Here is a 25,387-nt window from a genome sequence, read left to right as displayed (position 1 = left end):
ACAGAAATAAAATCAATTTAGTCTCAAATAAATAATGAAACATGTTCGACTTGGTTTAAATAATGCAGGAACACAGTATTGGAGAAGAAAGTAAAAGTGCAATATGTGCCATGTAAAAAAGCTAACGTTTAAATTCCTTGCTCAGAACATGAGAACATATGAAAGCTGGTGGTTTCTTTTAACATGAGTCTTCAATATTCCCAGTTAAGAAGTTTTAGGTTGTAGTAATTATAGGAATTATAGGACTATTTCTCTCTGAACCATTTGTATTTCATATACCTTTGACTATTGGATGTTCTTATAGGCACTATAGTATTGCCAACCTAATCTCAAGAGTTGTGCTGTTTGAATGAATGCTTACGAGCCTGCTGCTGCCTACCACCGCTCAGTCAGACTGCTATATCAAATATAAAATCATAGATTTATATATAACATAATAAACACACAGAAATACGAGCCTTAGGTCATTAATATGGTCAAATCCGGAAACTATCATTTCGAAAACAAAACGTTTGTTCTTTCAGTGAAATACGGAACCGTTCCGTATTTTATCTAATGGGTGGCAACCCTAAGTCTAAATATTGCTGTTACATTGCACAACCTTCAATGTTATGTCATAATTACGTAAAATTCTGGCAAATTAATTGCGGTCTTTGTTTTCACATAGTTCACAATGAGCCAGGCAACCCAAACTGTTGCATGTACCCTGACTCTGCTTGCACTGAATGCAAGAGAAGTGACACATTTCCCTAGTGAATATTGCCTGCTAACATTAATTTATTTTAACTAAATATGCAGGTTTAAAAATATATACTTGTGTATTGATTTGAATAAAGGCGTTGATGTTTATGGTTAAGCACATTGGTGCAACGATTGTGCTTTTTCGTGAATGCACTTTTGTTAAATCATCACCTGTTTGGCGAAATTGAAGAAGGCTGTGATTCGATGATAAATTAACAGTCACCACATTGATTATATGCAATGCAGGACAAGCTAGTTAAACTAGTAATATCATCAACCATGTGTAGTTAACTAGTGATTATGTTAAGATTGATTGTTTTTTATAAAATAAGTTTAATGCTAGCTAGCAACTTACCTTGGCTCCTTGCTGCACTCGCATAACAGGTGGTCAGCCTGCCACGCAGTCTCCTTGTGGGATTGCAATGCAATCTGATGCCGATTACCGATTGTTATGAAAACTTGAAATCGGTCGACCTCTAATTTCTAAACAGTTTACCCTCTGTTAGTCAGCACCTCTACAAACATTTTGGGGTATGCATCAGCTCAATGCCTTTTTACTGCACTAACTCTAGTAACTTTCATTAACAGGTGGTTATTAGGCATGTGTTAAGGATTTGCTGAACAATTGTTTACAAATTGTTAGTCAATGAGTTTTACTGGATCTATTATTGTCTTATTCTAAAATGTTTCCTTGGTTCCTATGGTTTCAGCGGGGGATGGGGGTCATCCTATGATTGGTGCTTTAGCTAGGACCATAATATAAGTCTTCCTGTGGGAGTGGGACATGGGCTGTATGTGAAAGTAGCTGGTCATGTGATGTGTTACGTCATCTTTGTCAGGATTCCCAATCATATTGATATTTATGAGAAATCGAGTGTCAGGTGTTCACTCTAGATATATAATCACACACCAGTTATTTTCCCACTACAGTCAGTCTTTCCATCTGCCCTGTAAAATAAGTAGGACTTAAAGGGGCTTCATAACTTTTTGCAAAAAATTTAACAGCAGATTGCCCCTTTAAAGGGCATTAGAATTTTGTTGACAGCCAGGAGTGGATTTCAAGGGAACATTCCACAGCTTGGTCCAAGGTAATATCAATTACCTGAAAAATAACCTCTACACCTGTCTTTGTTGTCCTTGTCCTTGCCCCTCACACCAAACCAGACTATGTACCACCGCAGACACATAAAAACCACACGCAATCATCTTTAATACCATTTGTTGCACTAGCTGGTAGCTAGCCTGTGTAACATTGGACAGGGTGTTAGTTCTGAGAGAGAAAAAACCCTATTAACACACTGGTGGGCAATCTACTAAATCCGTGTCTAGTGGGAGATTTCATTCCACCTGCAAGATTAGCTGTTTGATTGCATAATAAAGGTCAGTGGAAGCCCAGGGCTAAGTCCCAAATGACACCCTATTTCCTGCATAGTGCACTACTTTTGACCTGAGCTCTATTGGTTATCCAATGGTAGTGCACAATAGGGAATAGGTTATAATTTGGGACAGTCAAGTAGCAGGCGGTGAGGCCATCACAGTTCAGCCACCACAATGGTTGGAGTGTGATTAAAAAATAAAAAGAACTCAGTCTAAGTATTTTCCGGACCCAGACTTTTGTTTCCGGTTGAATGCTATGAGACAATGACCTGTAATTAACGTGCAATCAGTGTGCTAGGTGAAAATTGCCACCGTTAGTCAGTCCCAGTATCCTCGTACCTCCACCACACACTATGTTAAGTTCAGTCAACCTTGTTTTTCTCTCAGTATAGTGCAGTACATTGCTGTCATGGTAACTACTAAGTAGTCTATGAGTGCTGTGATAGACATGAGCGTTTATTCCCAAGTTCAGGGTGTACAGTTAATTGGAGGAGGGGCGGGTGGAGCAAATGGAACAGGGATTTGTATTTTGAAAGGTAGCTGTCAATGTTCTGAGGAGAGGACTGAGGTACACGTCTTATTTTAGCTTGGTTGCATTCTCATATGAGAGAGCAGAGTTCAAACCTGCAAATATGAAATTGTCAGCTACGCTAAGATGTGTGGTGGCGTTTTGAAAGACAAGAAGAAAGGGTAATATAATTATTTATTTCCTATTCCTCTCAGTTCGCTGTGTAATTATGATGCTGTGTGATGATGAGTGCGAAGGAAAACAATTATGAGAAGATAATAACAGGAAGTGTCTCTCACAGAGAGCCGGCCCACGCTCCTCATGTACCGACCAAAAGTTCCAGACACATCTCCAAATTAACCAAGTGCTTAATCCTAATTGTTCTGCCTGCTTAGTACAGGCCCCATCCCTGCCTGCGGGCCCAGTGGGATCCTCGAGTCAAATTTTCAGCCGTATTGACTGATTATAACGACCGCCCTAACTTTCTCTCTGAGCCTCTAAAAACATACATGCAACTCAAGCAGCACAGAAATAACAGGAAACGGCAGATCGGGATGGTCATTGCACTAATGACCCAAAAAAGAAGAGAGTCAAATCATATGCCTTCATGCCTGTGTGCTTGTGTCCACCCTAGCGAAGGTAAAGTTTGTGTTAACATCACAGACCTGGTTTCAAAACGTTTTTCAAAGCTGAGCTTGATTGACCTCGCCAGAGGTAATGGATGGAACCATTTGAGTAGCCCCAAAACGTGTAAGCCCCGGCCATGTGGAACTTTAGGCAGGCTCAACCGAATGCTCCAGTCCTATTTGAACCCAGGTGTGTGCCAAAGTGGTTGGTGTTGCAATCTACTGCAAAGATAGCCTGCAGAGTTCTGTATTACTATCCGAGTCTACCCAAACAATTTGAGCTTCTACTTCTGAAAATGCGCTTTTCCAGAAACAAGTCTCTCACTGTTGCCGCTTGCTATAGACCACCCTCTGCCCCCAGCTGTGCCCTCGACACCATATGTGATTGCCCCCCATCTATCTTCTGAACTCGTGCTACTAGGTGACCTAAACTGGGACATGCTTAAATCCCCAGCCATCCTACAATCTAAGCTTGATGCCCTCAATCTCACACAAATGATCAATGAACCTACAAGGTACAACCCCAAATCCGTAAACATGGACACCCTCATAGATATCATCCTAACTAACTCGTCCTTTTCAATCAAGATCTCAGCGATCACTGACTCATTGCCTGCATCCGTAATTGCTCTGCGACCAAACGAACACGATCATCACTGTCAAACACTCCCTGAAACACTTCTGCGAGCAGGGCTTTCTAATCAACCTTGCTGGGGTATCCTGGAATGACATTGACCTCATCCCGTCAGTAGATGATGCCTGGTTATTCTTTAAAAGTGCCTTCCTCACCATCTTAAATAAGCATTATTGACTGTATGTTTTGTTTATTCCATGTGTAACTCTGTGTTGTTATATGTGTCGAATTGCTATGCTTTATCTTGGCCAGGTCGCAGTTGCAAATGAGAACTTGTTCTCAACTAGCCTACCTATTTAAATAAAGGTGAAATAAAATCATATAAATAAATTGTCCTACACTGCCAAAAGGAAGATGAGCCTCTGAGCCTGTTTCCTCTTCGCGTGTCTTCTTTCTAAATAAAATCAAATCAAATGTATTTATATAGCCCTTCTTACATCAGCTGATATCTCAAAGTGCTGTACAGAAACCCAGCCTAAAACCCCAAACAGCAAGCAATGCAGGTGTAAAAGCACAGTGGCTAGGAAAAACTCCCTAGAAAGGCCAAAACCTAGGAAGAAACCTAGAGAGGAACCAGGCTATGAGGGGTGGCCAGTCCTCTTCTGGCTGTGCCGGGAGGGATTATAACAGAACATGGCCAAGATGTTCAAATGTTCATAAATGACCCGCATGGTCAAATAATAATAATCACAGCACCTCAGCAGTAAATGTCAGTTGGCTTTTCATAGCCAATCATTAAGAGTATCTCTACCGCTCCTGCTGTCTCTAGAGAGTTGAAAACAGCAGGTCTGGGACAGGTAGCACGTCCGGTGAACAGGTCAGGGTTCCATAGCCGCAGGCAGAACAGTTGAAACTGGAGCAGCAGCACGGCCAGGTGGACTGGGAACAGCAAGGAGTCATCATGCCAGGTAGTCCTGAGGCATGGTCCTAGGGCTCAGATCCTCCGAGAGAGAGAAAGAAAGAGAGAAAGAGAGAATTAGAGAGAGCATACTTAAATTCACACAGGACACCAGATAAGACAGGAGAAGTACTCCAGATATAACAAACTGACCCTAGCCCCCTGCCACATAAACTAGTGCAGCATAAATACTGGAGGCTGAGACAGAAAGGGGTCAGGAGACACTGTGGCCCCATCCGATGATACCCCCGGACAGGGCCAAACAGGAAGAATATAACCCCACCCACTTTGCCAAAGCACAGCCCCCACACCACTCGAGGGATATCTTCAACCACCAACTTACCATCCTGAGACAAGGCCGAGTATAGCCCACAAAGATCTCCGCCACGGCACAACCTAAGAGGCGGGTGCCAACCCAGACAGGAAGATCACGTCAGTGACTCAACCCACTCATGTGACGCACCCCTCCTAGGGACGGCATGAAAGAGCACCAGTAAGCCAGTAACTCAGCCCCTGTAATAGGGTTAGAGGCAGAGAATACCAGTGGAGAGAGGGGAACCGGCCAGGCAGAGACAGCAAGGGCGGGCCAGACTACACTCAATCATATGACCCACTGAAGAGATGAGTCTTCAGTAAAGACATAAAGGTTGAGACCGAGTCTGCGTCTCTCACATGGGTAGGCAGACCATTCCATAAAAATTGAGCTCTATAGGAGAAAGCCCTGCCTCCAGCTGTTTGCTTAGAAATTCTAGGGACAATTTGGAGGCCTGCGTCTTGTGACCGTAGCGTATGTGTAGGTACAGTGCCTTGCGAAAGTATTCGGCCCCCTTGAACTTTGCGACCTTTTGCCACATTTCAGGCTACAAACATAAAGATATAAAACTGTATTTTTTTGTGAAGAATCAACAACAAGTGGGACACAATTATGAAGTGGAACAACATTTATTGGATATTTCAAACTTTTTTAACAAATCAAAAACTGAAAAATTGGGCGTGCAAAATTATTCAGCCCCTTTACTTTCAGTGCAGCAAACTCTCTCCAGAAGTTCAGTGAGGATCTCTGAATGATCCAATGTTGACCTAAATGACTAATGATGATAAATACAATCCACCTGTGTGTAATCAAGTCTCCGTATAAATGCACCTGCACTGTGATAGTCTCAGAGGTCCGTTAAAAGCGCAGAGAGCATCATGAAGAACAAGGAACACACCAGGCAGGTCCGAGATACTGTTGTGAAGAAGTTTAAAGCCGGATTTGGATACAAAAAGATTTCCCAAGCTTTAAACATCCCAAGGAGCACTGTGCAAGCGATAATATTGAAATGGAAGGAGTATCAGACCACTGCAAATCTACCAAGACCTGGCCATCCCTCTAAACTTTCAGCTCATACAAGGAAAAGACTGATCAGAGATGCAGCCAAGAGGCCCATGATCACTCTGGATGAACTGCAGAGATCTACAGCTGAGGTGGGAGACTCTGTCCATAGGACAACAATCAGTCGTATATTGCACAAATCTGGCCTTTATGGAAGAGTGGCCTGAAGAAAGCCATTTCTTAAAGATATCCATAAAAAGTGTTGTTTAAAGTTTGCCACAAGCCACCTGGGAGACACATAAACATGTGGAAGAAGGTTCTCTGGTCAGATGAAACCAAAATTGAACTTTTTGGCAACAATGCAAAACGTTATGTTTGGCGTAAAAGCAACACAGCTGAACACACCATCCCCACTGTCAAACATGGTGGTGGCAGCATCATGGTTTGGGCCTGCTTTTCTTCAGCAGGGACAGGGAAGATGGTTAAAATTGATGGGAAGATGGATGGAGCCAAATACAGGACCATTCTGGAAGAAAACCTGATGGAGTCTGCAAAAGACCTGAGACTGGGACGGAGATTTGTCTTCCAACAAGACAATGATCCAAAACATAAAGCAAAATCTACAATGGAATGGTTCAAAAATAAACATATCCAGGTGTTAGAATGGCCAAGTCAAAGTCCAGACCTGAATCCAATCGAGAATCTGTGGAAAGAACTGAAAACTGCTGTTCACAAATGCTCTCCATCCAACCTCACTGAGCTCGAGCTGTTTTGCAAGGAGGAATGGGAAAAAATTTCTCTCGATGTGCAAAACTGATAGAGACATACCCCAAGCGACTTACAGCTGTAATCGCAGCAAAAGGTGGCGCTACAAAGTATTAACTTAAGGGGGCTGAATAATTTTGCACGCCCAATTTTTCAGTTTTTGATTTGTTAAAAAAGTTTGAAATATCCAATAAATGTCATTCCACTTCATGATTGTGCCCCACTTGTTGTTGATTCTTCACAAAAAAATACAGTTTTATATCTTTATGTTTGAAGCCTGAAATGTGGCAAAAGGTCGCAAAGTTCAAGGGGGCCGAATACTTTCGCAAGGCACTGTATGAATGGCAGGACCAAATCGGAAAGATAGGTAGGGACAAGCCCATGTAATGCTTTGTAGGTTAGCAGTAAAACCTTGAAATCAGTCCTTGCCTTAACATGAAGCCAGTGTAGGGAGGCTAGCACTGGAGTAATATGATCACATTTTTTTGTTCTAGTCACGATTCTAGCAGCCATATTTAGCACTAACTGAAGTTTATTTAGTGCTTTATCCGGGTAGCCGGAAAGTAGAGCATTGCAGTAGTCTAACCTAGAAGTAACAAAAGCATGGATTAATTTTTATGCATCATTTTTGGACAGAAAGTTCTGATGTTTTTGCAATGTTACGTAGATGGAAAAAAGCTGTCCTTGAAACAGTCTTGATTATGTTCATCAAAAGAGAGATCAGGGTCCGGAGTAACGCCGAGGTCCTTCACAGTTTTATTTGAGACGACTGTACAACCATCAAGATTAATTGTCAGATTCAACAGAAGATCCCTTTGTTTCTTTGGACCTAGAAAGTGTCCTTATGTCTGAAACACATGCTTCTAGCAAGGGCAATTTTGGGGCTTCACCAGGTTTCATTGAAATGTACAGCTGTGTGTCATCCGCATAGCAGTGAAAGTTAACATTATGTTTTCGAATGACATCCCCAAGAGGTCAAATATATAGTGAAAACAATAGTGGTCCTAAAACGGAGCCTTGAGGAACACCGAAATGTACAGTTGATTTGTCAGAGGACAAACCATTCACAGAGACAAACTGATATCTTTCCAACAGATATGATCCAAACCAGGCCAGAACTTGTCCGTGTAGACCATTTTGGGTTTCCAATCTCTCCAAAAGGGAGTCTTTCCTGGCCACTGTGCTTCTACTTGTACGTTGGAGTCTACACTCTTGGAAAAAAGGGTTTGAAAAGGGTTATTTGTAGAGGGATAGGATTCTACAAAGAACCATTTTAATTACAAATAATTTGTAGACTGCAAATTAACTGCAAGAAGCCCAAAAAAATGTTTGGGGGACAAACCAAAGAACCCTACTGGGTTCTATTTATAACCTTTTTTTCTGAGTGTAAGTCAGGTTACTATAGAGCCCTTTTTGACAACTGCCCATGAGAAAGGGGCTATAAAAACATTTGAATGACTGCCCACCCCCCCCCCCCCCCCCCTCCTTTCTTCCAGGCTTTGAGCTTTCCCACTGCGAGGACCCTGGTGTGCCCCAGTTTGGCTTCAAGGTCAACGACCAGGGACACTTCTCTGGAAGCACCATCACCTATAGGTGCAACCCTGGCTACACTCTGCACGGCAGCGGAATTCTCAAGTGTATGACCGGAGAAAGACGTGCCTGGGACAACGTCCTGCCCTCTTGCATCGGTAAGGGAACTAAGTAAAAAGGACTGTGCACGTGTGCATATACAAGCACACACAGACCTACTGTATGCACACATGCACACACTACCAACCCACACTGGTAAACTCCTATGGTCAGGAACAACTGACATCTCTTAGCATAGCGGATTGGTAGACGGCTCCCTTCATCTATTTTCAACTAATATTAGCCCACAGTGCTTCTCCCAGTTAACCTAGCAGCAGTCTAGTACTCCAGCACAACCCAAGCCCCTCCTCTTCTCTCTTTATGTCAAGTTAACCACAGAAGAAAAAGTAACCACGGGTCCCTCCCATTTGTCACAATGATCTAAGCTGCAGCCAATGTGCCTCACCAGCTGCATAATGTATTAACCAGGTTAGGGGAGTGCAGACCAGACCAGGCAGAGCTCCTGCAGGTCATTGATATGCTGCAGGAGAACAACCTGCACTGCAGGCTGCAGCTATGTAATATCCATTAATCAAGAGGGTTTAATTCAGCCTTATGTTGCACTATGTCCTCTTAATTGAACTTTGTCTAAAAATGTGCCTTGCTTTGCATTTCTTAAAGTGAATACAAATGTATTTGTTTTTTCTTTTTCTTTTGAATGAGTAATGTCTTGGAGAGATTGGTTTATGTGAGAGCTGGATTAAACTAGCCAATACAGATTGGAGATATCTTCAATCTCCGAGGTAGATTGTACAGATGACATTGAAGTTCTTGGTTGAAAGTGGGAATTTGTCCTCATTGGAGAAGGCACATGATGGGTATTGTGATAGCTATCGTTAGTTCCTTGATTATACTGATTGATCCTAATTAGATTCAAAGAAGGGTGCCCTTAGTGACTTCAAATCAGATTGGATCTCACTATGATTCAGTTTGAACTAGATCTGATTAACCCCATCCTGTCAGTCTCTTTTATGAGGATGAGATACAATGTGCACTAGGACCAGCCTTTACAACAACAACAAAATGTACAATTTGGAATTTCACATGTGAAAACATGAATGGCCCCACATGAAATAGCTGTTTTCACATGTGAAACCATATTTTCACTTGTATTACATTTATTAGTTCACATGTTAACATCACCTTTTCACATGTGAGGAGAAAAAACATGTTTTTTGCAGTTGTGAATTGCAGTTGCAGAATATCGGGTATGCAGTTTCACATGTGAAATTCACATTTTAAAATAAAACATTTACATGTGAAAATCAAACATGTGAAAAACTAATTTGTAAGAAAACTCCACATGTGAAAATTTCACTTTTGGCCTCTCGAGTGGCACAGTGGTCTAAGGCACTGCATCACAGTGCTAGAGGTGTCACTACAGACCCGGGTTCGATTCCAGGCTGTGTCGCAGGGAGACCCATGTGGCGGCGCACAATTGGCACAGCATCGTCCGGGTTAGGGAAGGGTTTGGGCGGCCAGGATGTCCTTGTCCCATCGCGATCTAGCGACTCCTAGTGGCAGGCCAGTCACATGCACACTGACTTAGGTCGCCAGTTTGTATTCGTATTTATTATGGATCCCCATTACTCTTCCTGTGGTATGGCAAAATTAAGGCAGTTCTACAATTTTAAAAACATTACAATACATTTATTACAAAATTCACAACACACTAAGTATGTGCCCTCAGACCAATACTCCACTACCACATATCTACAACACAAAATCCATGTGTACATGTGTGTATAGTGTGTATGTTATCATGTGTGTGTATGCATGTGTCTGTGCCTATATTTGTGTTGCTTCACAGTCCCAGCTGTTTTTTATCATCTACTGCTTGCATCAGTTACGTGAAGTGGAATAGAGTTCCATGTAGTCATGGCTCTATGCAGTACTGTGCACCTCCCATAGTCTGTTCTGGACTTGGGGACTGTGAAGAGACCAGTTGTACAGTGTTTCCTCTGACACATTGGTGCAGCTGGCTACCGGGTTAAGCGAGCAGTCATTGGTGCGGTGTGCTTCCGGGTTAAGCGAACAGTGTGTCAAGAAGCAGTGTGTCAAGAAGCTTGGCAGGGTCATGTTTCGGGGGACGCATGGCTCTCAACCGTCGCCTCTCCTGGGAGTTGCAGCGATGGGACAAGACTGTAACTACCAATTGGATATCACGAAATTGGGGTGAAAAAGGGGAGACAAAAATGTTACTTTCATATGTGGAATTGCAAGTTCCCAAGTGAAAAACAATCATATGTGAAAAATTAATTTGCAGTTTCACATGTAAGAAATCTACACGTGAAAGTTAGACTTGGTCTCTGGATTTAATACTAATGATGCTTTATTGCACATATGACCATAGCAATTCCATTTTTTAAACACAATACTAGCCCTCCCAAAGAACTTCCCATATGGATACAAATTATAGGCAAGCATATGAGCACATAGTAGTTTTATATACAGTATATAGCTTCCTGGATGTAATATAAAGACTGTAAGTAGTTCAATATTATGCAGATTATTCCAGCCAACATCAATAATAAATATGTAATCATCTGACAGATATACAGTGGTGTAAAGTAACTAAGTAAAAATACTTTTTGGGGGTATCTGTACTTAACTATTTATATTTTTGACAACTTTTACTTTTACTCCACTACATTCCGAAAGAAAATCTGTACTTTCCCTGACATCCAAAAGCACTCGTTACATTTTGAATGCTCAGGTAGGACAGCAATATGGTCCAATTCACATACCTATCAATATCAATGCATTATCACACCTAATGCCTCTGATATGGCGGACTTACCAAACACAAATACTGCATTTGTAAATTATGTCTCAGTGTTGGAGTGAGCCCCTGGCTGATTGTAAATAAAAATTTGAGCATCTACTTTTACTTTTTACTTTTACTCATGTATGACAATTGAGTATATTTCCCCACCACTGTATTTAATTGCATTTAAAATCAGATACTGTTCGGCGTTTACTCAAGTAGTAAGTGACTTTCACTTTAACTTGAGACAATTTCTATTAAGGTATCTTTACTTTACTCAAGTATGACAATTGAGTACCTTTTCCACTACTGCAGATTTGAAAATACTCTTATCTTCATATCTCCTTCAATTTAAAACGTGGAGTCAGTCATTTTGAATGACCTTTGCAGGAAGTGTGCTTTAGAAATTGGATTACCTACCTTGAAGCTACCTAACTTTTCATATTTCCACCTTTTATTATAACAGATGAAATATTTAGCTATGTTTGATTCTGGTCCGCAGGTGTAGGAGGAGGTGTGAAGACTGAGGATGCATCCCAATGGCACTCAACTCCCTATGTAGAGCACTACTTTTGACCAGGGCCCATGTCAAAAGCAGTGCACGATATAGGGATAGGGTGTCATTTGGGATGCAGCTTTGGCAGATAGAGTAGAGCATGTGGTTTCTCAGCCAAGATAAGTAATATCCTTTGAGAGGGAACGTAATGCTTTTGAGAGCAAATGATAAATCAGCACTTTGCTCTGCACTTCCTCAAGTCTAAGTGATAGTGAAGTGTTTTTTATATAGCGAGAGATGAAACTTCGAAAAACTGTAGGGTTCTATCAAACTTTATTTAAAGTGCATTTACAATTGCAGCACACATTACAGTAATACAATACAGTACAATTAAAGAAGTAAAAGCATACAAGAGGCAAGGGTTCTATTTGATCAAAAGTCCTGGGCCCATGTCCACAAAGCATCCACAAAACATCTCACCAAGTCTGGAACCCTCAGGACCCTGAACAGCTTCTACCTCCAAGCCATAAGACTGCTAAATAGTTAGGCCAGGTAGCTATTTGGTAACTATTTAACTATCTGCATTGACTCTTTTTGCTCTAAGGTTTTTGTCTCATCACAGACACTGCTGCTACTGTTGATTATCTGTCACTTATCTCCTGGTTATATGTACATATCTACCTCGATTACCTTGTAACCCTGCACATCGATACTAGTACTAGTACCCTTTTCTTTCTGCATTGTTGGGAAAGTGAGCCTTTCATTGTTAGTCTATACTTGTTGTTTACGAATCATATGACGAATAACATTTCATTTGAGTGAATGTTTGCCTTGTGAGGAATGAGCTCCACAGGACGTTGGTTTAGAGCATTGGTTTAGAGCATACACGCATTTCACTACACCCGCAATAATATCTGCTAAACATGTGAATGAAACCAATAAAATGTTATTTGATTTAGAGGGAGGAGGCTTTTCCCTCCCTCCCTCCCTCCCTCCCTCCCTCCCTCCCTCCCTCCCTTATCTAAACATTTTTTGTATTAATGTTGAGTATTAATGAACTAGCGATCTGCATTTTGTGATTTAGGCTTCATTGAACTAAGGGTAAGAGATTGAGAGGGAAAGAGAGAGAGAGAGAGAGAGAACTAAGGGTGAGAGATTTAGAGGGAAAGAGAGATTGAGAGAGAGAGGACTAAGGTTGAGATTGAGAGAGAGGACTAAGGGTGAGAGATTGAGAGGGAAAGAGAGAAAGAGGACTAAGAGTGGGAGATTGAGAGAGAAATAGCGATTGAGAGAGAGATGACAAAGGGTGAGAGATTGAGAGGGAATGAGATATTGAGAGAGAGGGGACTAAGGTTGAGAGATAGAGAGAGATTGAGAGAGAGAGGACTAAGGTTGAGAGATAGAGAGAGATTGAGAGAGAGAGGACTAAGGGTGAGAGATTGAGAGAGACAGAGAGAGATGGGCATTTAAAGTTGGTTAATCAAGTGATAGTGGAGGTAGACTGATAATGGGCGGGTTATGTAAGCCTCAGCTGCCCTGGAAGCAGTCAGCAGGAAGCATTCAGCAAGAAAAGCATCAGCAAGAGAAGCAGTTAGCAGGCCTCATGTTCAGCGTTGGGCTCGTTTCCCGTGTGATTGATGTCCCGGAGCAGAACAAAACATGCCAGGCGGCAGGCGCACTGCAGCACACCGGGTTTTGGTGGCACCGAGACTGACAATGCCACACTACCACCACGCAGTGTGGTCCTGTCAGGGAAGGTTTTGGGCTGGCTGCTTATTGCTCTGACAGTATTGTATCCCAGATGGCACCCTATTTCCTATGTAGTGCACTATAGGGTGCCATTTGGGACATAGCCCAGGAATCTGCAAACACTCTCGGGCGCGTTATTGTTTTATTGAGATGATTCGCATGGCTTGGCTTCACATTCTCAAGAGGAGCAGTAGACGTGTTACATTTGTTTGCAGCCACCCACTAATGTGTGTGTACCTTTGTGTTGTGTGTGTGGGAGTAAGTGTGTGTATGGGTGTGCACTATAGGCCCTTGTCAAAAGTAGTGTACTATATAGGGAATAGGGTGCCATTTGGGACGCAGTCCAAGACTCCAAACACTCTCTGGCGTTATTGATAGTGGTGGAAAAAGTACCCTATTGTCATACCTAATGTAAAAGTAAAGATACTCAAGTAAAAGGGAAAGTCACTCAGAAAAATACTACTTCAGTAAAAGTCTGAAAGTATTTGGTTTTAAATATACTTAAGTATAACAAGTAAAAGTGTAAATCATTTCAAATTCCTTATATTAGGCAAACCAGACGCCACCATTTTCTTGTTTTTAAGTTATGGGTAGCCAGGTGCACACTCTAAAACGCATACATAATTTAAAGGGAAGTATGTGTGTTTAGTGAGTCTGCCAGATCACAGGCAGTAGGTGACCAGGGATGTTCTCTTGATAAGTGAGTGAATTACTCTGATACTTTTGGGTGTCAGAGAAAATGTATAGGGTAAAAAGTACATTATTTTCTGTAGGAATTTAGTGAAGTAAAAGTTGTCAAAAATATAAATAATAAAGCTGAAGTACAGATACCCCAGAAAACGACTGCTGTCTGTATTTTTGCACATTCCACCATTGGTTATTGATTCATTGAGATGATTCACATGGCTCGGCTTCACATTATCAACAGGAGCGGTAGACTTACATTTCTTTGCCAGCCACCCACTAATTATCCCCCCCTAGCTGTGTGCGTACATGTGTGTTTGTGTACGCGTGTGGGCATGTTCTTGTATGCGAGCAAGTGTGCATACATGCGTGCGCCTGTGTCCCTGTCCCTGCATGCATCTTTTGCGTTTTGATTGTGTCACTGCAAAACTCAGCTGTGATACCCTTTCACAGTATCTCCTTTAATGCATCTCCATAGCAACAGATACATGTATATCCTGTTTTCATTATATTTGTGTTGTTTCTCCTTACAGCTGAATGTGGAGGAAAGTTCACAGGCGAGTCGTCTGGACGCATCCTGTCCCCTGGATACCCATTCCCCTACGACAACAACCTCCGTTGCACCTGGATTATCGAGGTGGACTCTGGCAACATCGTTAGGTACTGATCAATTAGTATTCATCAAGAATCCTCCTTTTCAAGTATTCTCCTATCATGTCTCATCTCTGTGCATTTCAACAGCCAAGCCAAGACCAACTCTTGTAATATATGCCTAACAAAAGTACAAGGCTACAGCGCTCACGCACACACACACACACACACACACACACACACACACACACACACACACACACACAAAGTGTCCAGGCAAGAAGGTAGACATTCTCCAGTGCACCAGTACCCTGTTTTTACACTATTAGAAACAAAAAACAACGTTTTAAGTGAGAAGTAAGCATTGATCTAAAGCCAAAATTCACATGATCACCACAATGCCTACTTCCCTCATGCTCTACCAAGGTTCTCCAGCACACAGCTTTGACCTACTACAGTAGCTATGTTGGTCTATTGTACTTCAAACTATGTGTAGGCAGGTTGCTTGGGATTCAAACCTTCTCAAACAGCCCAATTCACACTCTTAGAGGAGGGGCTCCCACAATAATATGATTTGTACTGCATACAAGGTAAAGTTTTGGATTATTCACACACCACGCTAAGCCATTATCCCATTCCACTACTTTTCCAAGCTTTTTTTATTTTATGAAAGGCATCTTAGCTTTTATACTTATTAGACTATCAGGCTTGATTGAGTGATCTCTTTTGTCTTGTAGTAATTTATGTGCTACCTGCCGGTTGTTCTTTGCCGTTTAAATTCTAATTGATTTCAACCTTTATTTTAGCAATATATGTCACTGAGAAAAATATATATTTCATAATCACATCCTTTTTTGGTCAGTAGGTGGGCAACATACCAACAGGTGATGGATGGTGTGTTGGACACAGTCACTCTATTGGATCAACTGTGTAATATTGACACAATGTCAAAACCACTTGATTTGCAAACATGGTCCTGTTTTATCAATTGCTGTGCTGACCAATTCTTGTTCATTACCTTTGTCAAATTAATATGTAGCTGAAAGTTATGTTTCCATTTGTATTTATTTTTGCAGTCAAGATGGTGAGACACATTTAGGCCTATATCTATAACACAGGAGATTGATGGCAACTTAATTGGGGCGAATGGGCTCTTGGTAACTCTTGGTGACTGGAGAGGAGTAAGTGGTATGGTATCAAACACATGGTTCCCATGGTTTCCAGGTGTTTGATGCCATTCCATTTGCTTGGTTCCAGCCATTATTATCAGCCGCTCTCCCCTCAGCAGCCTCCTGTGATCTAAAAATACATACAGTATTATGATAGATATACAGTGCTTTCGGAAGTATTCAGACCCCTTGACTTGTTCCACATTTTGTTATGTTACAGCCTTATTCTAAAATGTATTAAATTATTTTGTATCCCTCATCAAACTACACACAATACCCCATAATGACAAAGCAAAAACTGTTTTTTAGATTTTTTTCAAATGTATTACAAATAAAAAACTGAAATATGACATTTACATAAGTATTTTAGACCCTTTGGCAGCGATTACAGCCTTGAGTCGTCTTGGGTATGACGCTACAATCTTGGCACACCTGTATTTGGGGAGTTTCTCCCAATATTCTCTGCAGATCCTATCAAGCTCTGTCAGGTTGGATGGGAAGTGTTGCTGCGCAACAATTTTCAGGTCTCTCCAGAGATGTTAGATCAGTCCGGGCTCTGGCTGGGCCACTCAAGGACATTCAGAGTCTTGTCCCAAAGCCACTCCTGCATTGTCTTGGCTGTGTGCTTAGGGTCGTTGTCCTGTTGGAAGGTTCACCTTCGCCCCAGACTGAGGTCATGAGCGCTCTGGAGCAGGTTTTCATCAAGGATCTCTCTGTACTTTGCTCCGTTCAGACAGATGCTGCCACCACCATGTTTCACCGAAGGGATGGTGCCTGGTTTCCTCCAGACGTGATGCTTGACATTCAGTCCAAAGAGTTCAATCTTGTTTCTCATGGTCTGAGAGTCTTTAGGTGCCGTTTAGCAAACTCCAAGCGGACTGTCATGTGCCTTTTACTGAGGAGTGGCTTCCGTCTGGCCATTCTACCATAAAGGCCTGATTGGTGGAGTGTTGGAGAGATGGTTGTCCTTCTGGAAGGTTCTCCCATCTCCACAGAGGAGCTCTGGAACTCTGTCAGAGAGACCATTGGGTTCTTGGTCACCTCCCTGACCAAGGCCCTTCTCCGCCGATTGCTCAGTTTGGCTGGGAGGCCAGTTCTTGGATGAGTCTTGGTGGTTCCAAACTTCTTCCATTTAGGAATGATGGAGAACACTGTGTTCTTGGGGACCTTCAATTTTGCAAAAATGTTTTGGTTCCCTTCCACAGATCTATGCCTCGACACAGTCCTGTCTCGGAGCTCTACGAACATTTCCTTCAACCTCATGGCTTGGTTTTTGCTCTGACATGCACTGTCAACAATGAGACCTTATACAGTTGATCAGGTGTGTGCCTTTCCAAACCATGTCCAATCAAATGAATTTACCACAGGTGGACTCCAAACAAGTTGTAGAAATGTCTCAAAGATGATCAATGGAAACAGGATGCACCTGAGCTCAATTTAGTGTCTCATAGCAAAGGGTCTGAATACTTATGTAAATAAGGTTGTTGTGTTTTTTATTTTTAATACATTTGTAAAATTTTGAAAAACCTGTTTTCACTTTATCATTATGGGGTATTGCGTGTAGAGTGCTGAGGATTTTGTTTTATTCCATCCATTTAAGAATAAGACTGTAACGTAACAAAATGTGGAAAAAGTCAAGGGGTTTGAATACTTTCCCAAGGCTCTGTACATTATTATAATAGCAGGACAGTGTAAAGTACATTATCCCTCTGAAGAATATGAATTAGAAGGTTTGAATCCTAAGCAACCTGCCTACACATTGTTTGAAGTACAATAGACCAACAGAGCTACTGTAGTAGGTCAAAGATGTGTGCTGGAAAAGCATGGGTGAGGTCGTCATTGTCGTGTTCATGTGAATTTTCTTTATTTTCTGCTTCAGAACAATGCCTCCTTCTCACTTAAAATATTTTTTTTTCAAATTTCTATGGTTTTTACACCGAAAGGTGATTATACAAAAGCATAATTCAACATACTGTAACACAGCAATAAAAGTAAAAGTCAATTAGCCTATCTCAGAAAAAAGAGAGAGAGTGAAAGTCTGACAGGAGATCCTCTCAGAAATACAACAAGTAGAACTGATTGGACTTGGTGCTTCAATGGGAATGTCGGCTAGACAAAAGAGAAACATACAGAAAATGTTTTATTGTCCTTGCAAAAGTCTAAATGTACATTTTAAGCTTCCCTGAAACAGGAGCAAGAAAATCATCTGCATATGATCTTTTTCAATTGGAATGCAGTTCTATTCATTCCACAGCTACATTGAGTTTACAAAACATTAGGAACACTCTTTCCATGACAGACTGACCAGGTGAATCCAGGTGAAAGCTATGATCGCTTATTGATGTCACTTGTTAAATCCACTTCAATCAGATGAAGGGGAGGAGACAAGAATGATTTTTAAGCCTTGAGACAATGGAAACATGGATTGTGTAGGTGTGCTATTCAGAGGATGAATGGGCAAGAGAGAAGATTGAAGTGCCTTTGAAGAAAGTATGGTCGTAGGTGCCAGGTTTGAATGTGTCAAGAACTGCAACGCTGCTGGGGTTTTCACACTAAACAGTTTCCAGTGTGTATCAAGAATGGTCCATGACCCAAAGGACATCCAGCCAACTTGACACAGCTGTGAAAAGAATTGGAATCAACATGGGCCAGCATCCCTGTGGAACACTTTCGATACCTTGTAGTGTCCAAGCACCAACAAATTGAGGCTTTTCTGAGGGCAAAAGTGAGTGCAACTCAATATTAGGAAATGTTCCTAATGTTTTGAACACTCAGTGTTTTCTACTACTATAGTTCGCTCCCCTTTTTTTCACGGGCTTCCAGGCATTTACTCATTCATTAACATGGATTTGGAATGAGGACTGTGTGGCTAGATGGGCATTTGTGGATCCACTTGTTGGAGAAGTGTGCCAGGTCAGTCGGAAAGCATCACAACCTCTCCCTTGACTACTGTCACATTACGTGGCTCAAGAGCGAGGAATGAAGTGAGGCAAACTCCTTCATGTTCTGCGCCAGCAGATGGCCTGTGCTGCTGCTCCCCCTGACATCATAGTCATCCACCTTGGTAGAAACTAATTGGGACACACAAAGGGGACAGCCCTGGTGTGTCAGATGAAAACTGATTCAGAGGTAGTCATCCGAACAACGATGGTCTACTCTGACATAGCGCAGCAGAGGAGTTTGATGTTTCAATAGGAGGAGGACAAGCGCATAAAGATGGCCCTGTGCTCTGTCACCCAGCTGATTTTAGCATTTCTCCATGGCAGGCACATCCTCACAATCCGTCCCTCTGCCATAAAGCACTGTGTCCCTGGGCAGTACTGTAAGGATGGCGTGCATCTCACGGATGAGGGCAATGTCTTCTTCCATGAGATCTGAGTGCTGGTCTCTCCTCCGTTCTAGCAAGATACACAAAGTAGTACACACCACCACTCTCACTGCCACTTGCCTGCCTCTCCACAAACCCAAAGGCTCTTTTAAGAGCCACTTAATACATGAAAATTTGTGTGTGTGTTTGTGTTTATGTGTGTGTGTGTGTGTGTGCGTGTGTCGGGAGGGAGGGAGGGAGGGAGGCTGTCATAACTATAAACAAAATAAATGTATCCTCTGGGAGGCCCACCCACAATCTTCAGATCCACAGGCAGTAACTTTAACCACTACACTACGAATCCTGTTCTTAAAACATTGACTATGACAGAGCAGTTAAATGGACAGTCTGGAAGATTTTGTTCCAAAATGATTTTGTTCATTCACTCAGTACTGGGTGAACATTTATTTATCTTGCTTGGTTAAAATACAATAGTCTAACACAGATGGTTTGATGAAAACAGACTTGTTAAATCATGTAGCTAACCAAGTTAGCATGTCATTTTCTTTTGACTGCGCACAGCAGGTTGCAAAACTTAAGCAAGCTGAGAGTAAGTTCGATTAATCTACCCCGTGGTACATCAGAATATGGCCCGTCAAAACATCAGGCGGAAGTGGGAAGGAAAGGCAGGTAGTGTTTTTATCAAAAACAATCATATGTATATGTGAAAACACAGAATCCTACTCATTACCACACATGCTTAATTACCTCACTTTTGTTTTATGCCTACTTTGCTGTCAGACAGAGCGGGGCATCTACCCAGCTAATCAAAATATATGTTTTTCATTTATTGATTGTCTACAGTAGCCTAGGTTTGTTCACATAGATTTCTTATGACTGGCAGCATGATGCAAGCAGCTGTGTTGTTGCCCAGCAACTGACCCTGTGCTTTGTCTAAAAAGATATGCTACCATCGTCAAAAATGCTGGTTCTTAATGGGCAGAAATGAGCATGTGAGAGCAATACATTATAAATGTAATCAAAACTGTTTCCCAACAAACTTTTTTCCCCCCTAAAACGAACTGACGGCTCATGACGAGAGGAGGGGAGTGTGTTTGTACCTCCAATCAAATTGATTTGCCAAGTTTAATCGACATTGGTGTCATATTGGCTTAGATATGATAGTGAATTGAATCAATCCCTACTATAGTGATCGGCGTGACTATAATAGTGAAGATCTGCACATCCATTCCAGCAGGGGTACAGGAGTACAGGTTGTCCCTCTGTCCTCTCTCCAGTCTAGTCTACAGATGCCAGATACTTCTTTGTTTTTTGCCTGTCCTGCACATCTTCGACCCCAGGGTTGGACAGCCTAATGAGACTCAAATGCTCAATCATAGACTCAATTATTAGTATTGCATGGAGCCGGAATGGTGTAACCTTGGAGGCAAACAATTTGTTCTGTTCCAACTCCCAGTGGCACACCTCGTTTGAAATCATATTTTTATTCATGACTTTCTTTCTTTTCTTCCACTGGTGTCTTGATCAGCACAGTCTGCTGAATGGTGATGTGAAAGGAGTGTTATGACCACGTGCACCAATTACATGCCAGGTTTTCTGACTTATAGCTCGTTGCTCGTAGCTGGATGTCTCTACAACATCATTATGCCTAGATAGGCACCTCAGTTTTGCATCACAACAGCACTTTTCCATGCAAAATAAAAAAGGCATTGGGGCTTTCAGCTGAGTGCTTGCATTTTCTCAAAAAGGAATATCAAAAACAATGGAAGAAATATGCACAAACCCTCAGATTTAGAACAAACTGTATTGCTAGCAATGCAGAACAAACTGTGTTTGTATGAGGAAACAGTTGTGTTGGTGTAACACATTCAGTGATTTGACTTGATTTATACCATTTTTGTCCATGAGGAGCAAAGGTCATCCACAAATTATCTCCACCGCACTGTTTTGGCAAATGTATCAAGTTATATCTGTAACATATCTGTTATTACTCTGTTATTCCATGATTTATTGCAAGTAATTTACTGCAGCCTAGGGTGGCAGTACTTTCTCAAAATTCCTAGGTTTTACAGAAATCCTGGTGGAAGGATTCCAGGTTTACTGCTAATTCCGTCCTGATTCCAGGAATTTTCCGATTGGGATTTCTGGAAAACCTGGGGTTTTAGGGAACATTACAGGAAGTTTGCAACCCTGCTGTAGTGTACATGATAATTTTCCTCCTCCTCATTTCTCAGCCTGCAGTTCCTGGCCTTCGACACAGAGGCATCCCATGACATCCTCAAGGTGTGGGACGGCCCTCCTGAGAATGAGATGTCCCTGAGGGAGGTGTCTGGCTCTCTGCTCCCCGAGGGGATCCACAGCACCCTCAACCTGGTCACCATCCAGTTTGAGACTGACTTCTACATCAGCAAGTCCGGCTTCGCTATCGAATTCTCAAGTGAGTAGTCTGTTTGTGAAAAGTCTTGGAAGTTTGCATCTTCAAAAGCAATAAAGTCTCAGTTTTCGATTCATAAAGTCTAACACTAAGAAAGAGTGTACAGTGCAGGTTTGGGATAATGTGTGAGAGGTTTTTTTGGCTACTGTTTGCAAAACTCTGACGTTTATATCTTCAAAATTGATGCCCTTCTCTGAGTCAGTTTTACTGTGTCAGTTTCAGTACATCAGTTAGAATGTACGTGTTTGGGTTACCTGCTAAGAATGTTGTATTGTATGTGTTTGACTCTGTGATGGAAAACTTCACTCACTGTATTATCTGGGGACTTTAATTGACTCGATACTTAAAACCAGACATACAAACTGTTTATCTGTTAACTGTTAACATAAAACCTATTTGCATAGACTCACATGATTCCCTCCCTACGTTGTGACCGGCAGGTTCGGTGGCCACAGCCTGCAGAGACCCAGGTGTACCCATGAACGGAAGTCGTAACGGGGACGGGCGAGAGCCGGGTGACACCGTCACCGTTCTCTGTGACCCTGGGTATGAGCTCCAGGGAGAGATGAAGATTACCTGTATCCAGGTGGAGAACCGTTACTACTGGCAACCCAGCCCTCCTGTCTGCATAGGTGAGTGCTTTAATTACAGATAGGGCTAGGAGATTTTTTTCAGCACATGACCTGACCAGGAAAGGACCCTTGGCTCTAGTTATAGCTTTGTATTGGGGTTAGTACTGTTATGTTCTAATTATTATAGTAAGATCTCGACGGACACTATGAAAGCTTAAACTAGTGTATCCTTCTCAGAGGGCCAATACAGCTGCATTAGACAAAGACATGTTTTTACCCGTGGTAGTGTACATACCCCACTTTGGGTGGAGTCTCCTCCTTGTCAGTACTGCCACATGTGACCGTTGTCCCTGCACTCGGCCCCTCCTAAGCTTACTTATGGCACCCCTCATGTCTCTATTATAACTACTGATTAATAATATAACTAATGGTTAATAATAGTTAAAGCTCAGAAATCCAAACATATCAGTACAAACAGTTAGAGCCTGGGGTTTGTATTGAGGCGAGTACTAACAGGTGGAGCCTGGGGTTTGTATTGAGTTGAGTACTAACAGGTAGAGCCTGGGGTTTGTATTGAGTTGAGTACGAAAATATGGAGTCTGGGGTTGTATTGAGTTGAGTACTAACAGATGGAGCCTGGGGTTTGTATTGAGTTGAGTACTAACAGGTGGAGCCTGGGGTTTGTATTGAGTTGAGTACTAACAGATGGAGCCTGGGGTTTGTATTGAGTTGAGTACTAACAGATGGAGCCTGGGGTTTGTATTGAGTTGAGTAATAACAGATGGAGCCTGGGGTTTGTATTGAGTTGAGTAATAACAGGTGGAGCCTGGGGTTTGTATTGAGGATTTTCTATTGACCACTATGTGTGAGCTGAGCCGGGAAAAACTCTTGGCTGTCCTTATGGCCTTCTGTTGAGGTGAGTGCTTACAGGTAGATCCAGAAGTTTTCCTCTCTCTAACCTTACTTCCTCTCAATAGTTGTCTGTTGACTCCCATCTAAAGGAGCTGTAAAAAGAGCTCTGGGACAACTATCACGTAGCAGCCCATTGGTGTTGCAGAGAGACTTAGATCTGGCAACCCAGCCCAGGCTCCTAGCCTGCTAATAAACATATGGTATCCCTGAATGTTGCAGAACCTAGCACCAAGCAGTACTTGAGCTCTAAAGCCAATGAGATGACTGACTGTCATTGCTTTCCAACAATTTTGAACAAGGCAAGCCATTGATGAATATCAAATTATTGGACGCAGAGCCGAAGATCCCTCTCTCTTTTCAGAGACGGCACACTTATAAGAAGTACCTTGACAAAACCTCAAGGAATCTTGTGTTTTAATGTGTTTTTGTACAGGGCCTGTGTGTAGAATTTGATCTCTCAAAACTCAATGCATCAATTACCATTATGGTTACAAAATCCCCAGGTTTTCCAGAAATCCTGGTTGGATTATTCCAGATTTCCTGCATAGTCCAGGAATTTTCCAACCAGGATTTCTGAAAAACCTGGGGATTTTGGGAAAGTTATGAGAATTTTGCAACCCTATCCACCATTAAATCTCCACTGAATATCATGCCATTTTCTGACTACAGAATAACAGAGACAGTTCATGTAAAGAGTGTCAGTTAGTATATTTTTTATTTGCTCACTTCTTCTCTTTCAGCCCCCTGTGGAGGAAACTTGACTGGATCCAACGGCTTCATCCTGTCTCCCAACTTCCCCCATCCCTACCCCCACAGCAAGGACTGTGATTGGCTAATAGCTGTCAACTCTGACTATGTCCTATCGCTGGCCTTCATCAGGTAACGTGGCAGCATATTAGGCCCTAATACAGTTGAAGTTGGAAGTTTACATACACCTTAGCCAAATACATTTAAACTCAATTTTTCACAATTCCTGACATTTAATCCTCATAAAAATTCCCTGTCTTAGGTCAGTTAGGATCACCACTTTATTTTAAGAATGTGAAATGTCAGAATAATAGTAGAGAGAATTATTTATTTCAGCTTTTATTTCTTTCATCACATTCTCAGTAGGTCAGAAGTTTACATACACTCAATGAGTATTTGTTAGCATTGCCTTTAAATTGATTAACTTGGGTCAAACGTTTCAAGTAGCCTTCCACAAGCTTCCCACAATAAGTTGGGTGAATTTTGGCCCATTCCTCCTGGTGTAACTGAGTCAGGTTTGTTGCCCTCCTTGCTCTCACACACTTTTTCAGTTCTGCCCCAAAAATGTTCTATAGGAATGAGGTCAGGGCTTTATTGTCCTTAAGCCATTTTGCCACAACTTTGGAAGTATGCTTGGGCTCATTGTCCATTTGGAAGACCCATTTGCGACCAAGCTTTAACCTCCTGACTGATGTCTTGAGACGTCGCTTCAATATATCCACATAATTTTCCACCCTCATGATGCCATCTATTTTGTGAAGTGCACCAGTCCCTCCTGCAGCAAAACACCCCCACAACATGATGCTGCCACCCCTGTGCATTGCGGTTGGGATGGTGTTCTTCGGCTTGCAAGCCTCCTCCTTTTTCCTCCAAACATAATGATGGGCATTATGGCCAAACAGTTCTATTTTTGTTTCATCAGACCAGGGGACATTTCTCCAAAAAGTATGATTTTTGTCCCCATGTGCAGTTGCAAACCGTAGTCTGTCTTTTTTATGGTGGTTTTGAAGCCGTGGCTTCTTCCTTGCTGAGCTGCCTTTCAGGTTATGTTGATATAGGACTCGTTTTACTGTGGATATAGATACTTTTGTACCTGTTTCCTCCAGCATCTTCACAAGGTCCTTTGCTGTTGTTCTGGGATTGATTTGCACTTTTCGCACCAAAGTACTTTCATCTCTAGGAGACAGAAAGCGTCTCCTTCCTGAGCGGTACGACGGCTGCATGGTCCCATGGCGTTTATACTTGTGTACTATTGTTTGTACAGATGAACGTGGTACCTTCAGGCATTTGGAAATTGCTCCCAGTGATGAATCAGACTTGAGGAGGTCTACAATAATTTTTCTGAGGTCTTAGCTGATATCTTTTGATTTTCCCATGATGTCAAGCAAAGAGGCACTGAGTTTGAAGGCAGGCCTTGAAATACATCCACAGGTACACCTCCAATT

General features: G+C 42.0%; 1 protein-coding gene across 3 annotated transcripts in view; it reads left to right on the top strand.

Annotated features, from left to right (window-relative positions):
* LOC139392197 (CUB and sushi domain-containing protein 3-like) overlaps positions 1-25,387 on the top strand; it is a 634,291-nt gene that overhangs the window by 422,977 nt on the left and 185,927 nt on the right. For all 3 annotated transcript variants that reach the window (XM_071139991.1, XM_071139990.1, XM_071139989.1), the window contains exons 24-28: positions 8,361-8,552; positions 14,723-14,849; positions 21,512-21,714; positions 22,152-22,343; positions 23,936-24,074. In XM_071139991.1, the coding sequence (XP_070996092.1) occupies positions 8,361-8,552; positions 14,723-14,849; positions 21,512-21,714; positions 22,152-22,343; positions 23,936-24,074 (853 nt within the window). The remainder of the gene's footprint in view (positions 1-8,360; positions 8,553-14,722; positions 14,850-21,511; positions 21,715-22,151; positions 22,344-23,935; positions 24,075-25,387) is intronic.

The sequence above is a fragment of the Oncorhynchus clarkii genome, chromosome 32 (assembly GCF_045791955.1).
Source record: "Oncorhynchus clarkii lewisi isolate Uvic-CL-2024 chromosome 32, UVic_Ocla_1.0, whole genome shotgun sequence".
NCBI classification, from domain to species: Eukaryota; Metazoa; Chordata; class Actinopteri; order Salmoniformes; family Salmonidae; genus Oncorhynchus; species Oncorhynchus clarkii.
The sequence above is the reverse complement of the archived record's forward strand: the minus strand, read 5'-3'. Positions and strand labels throughout refer to the sequence as shown.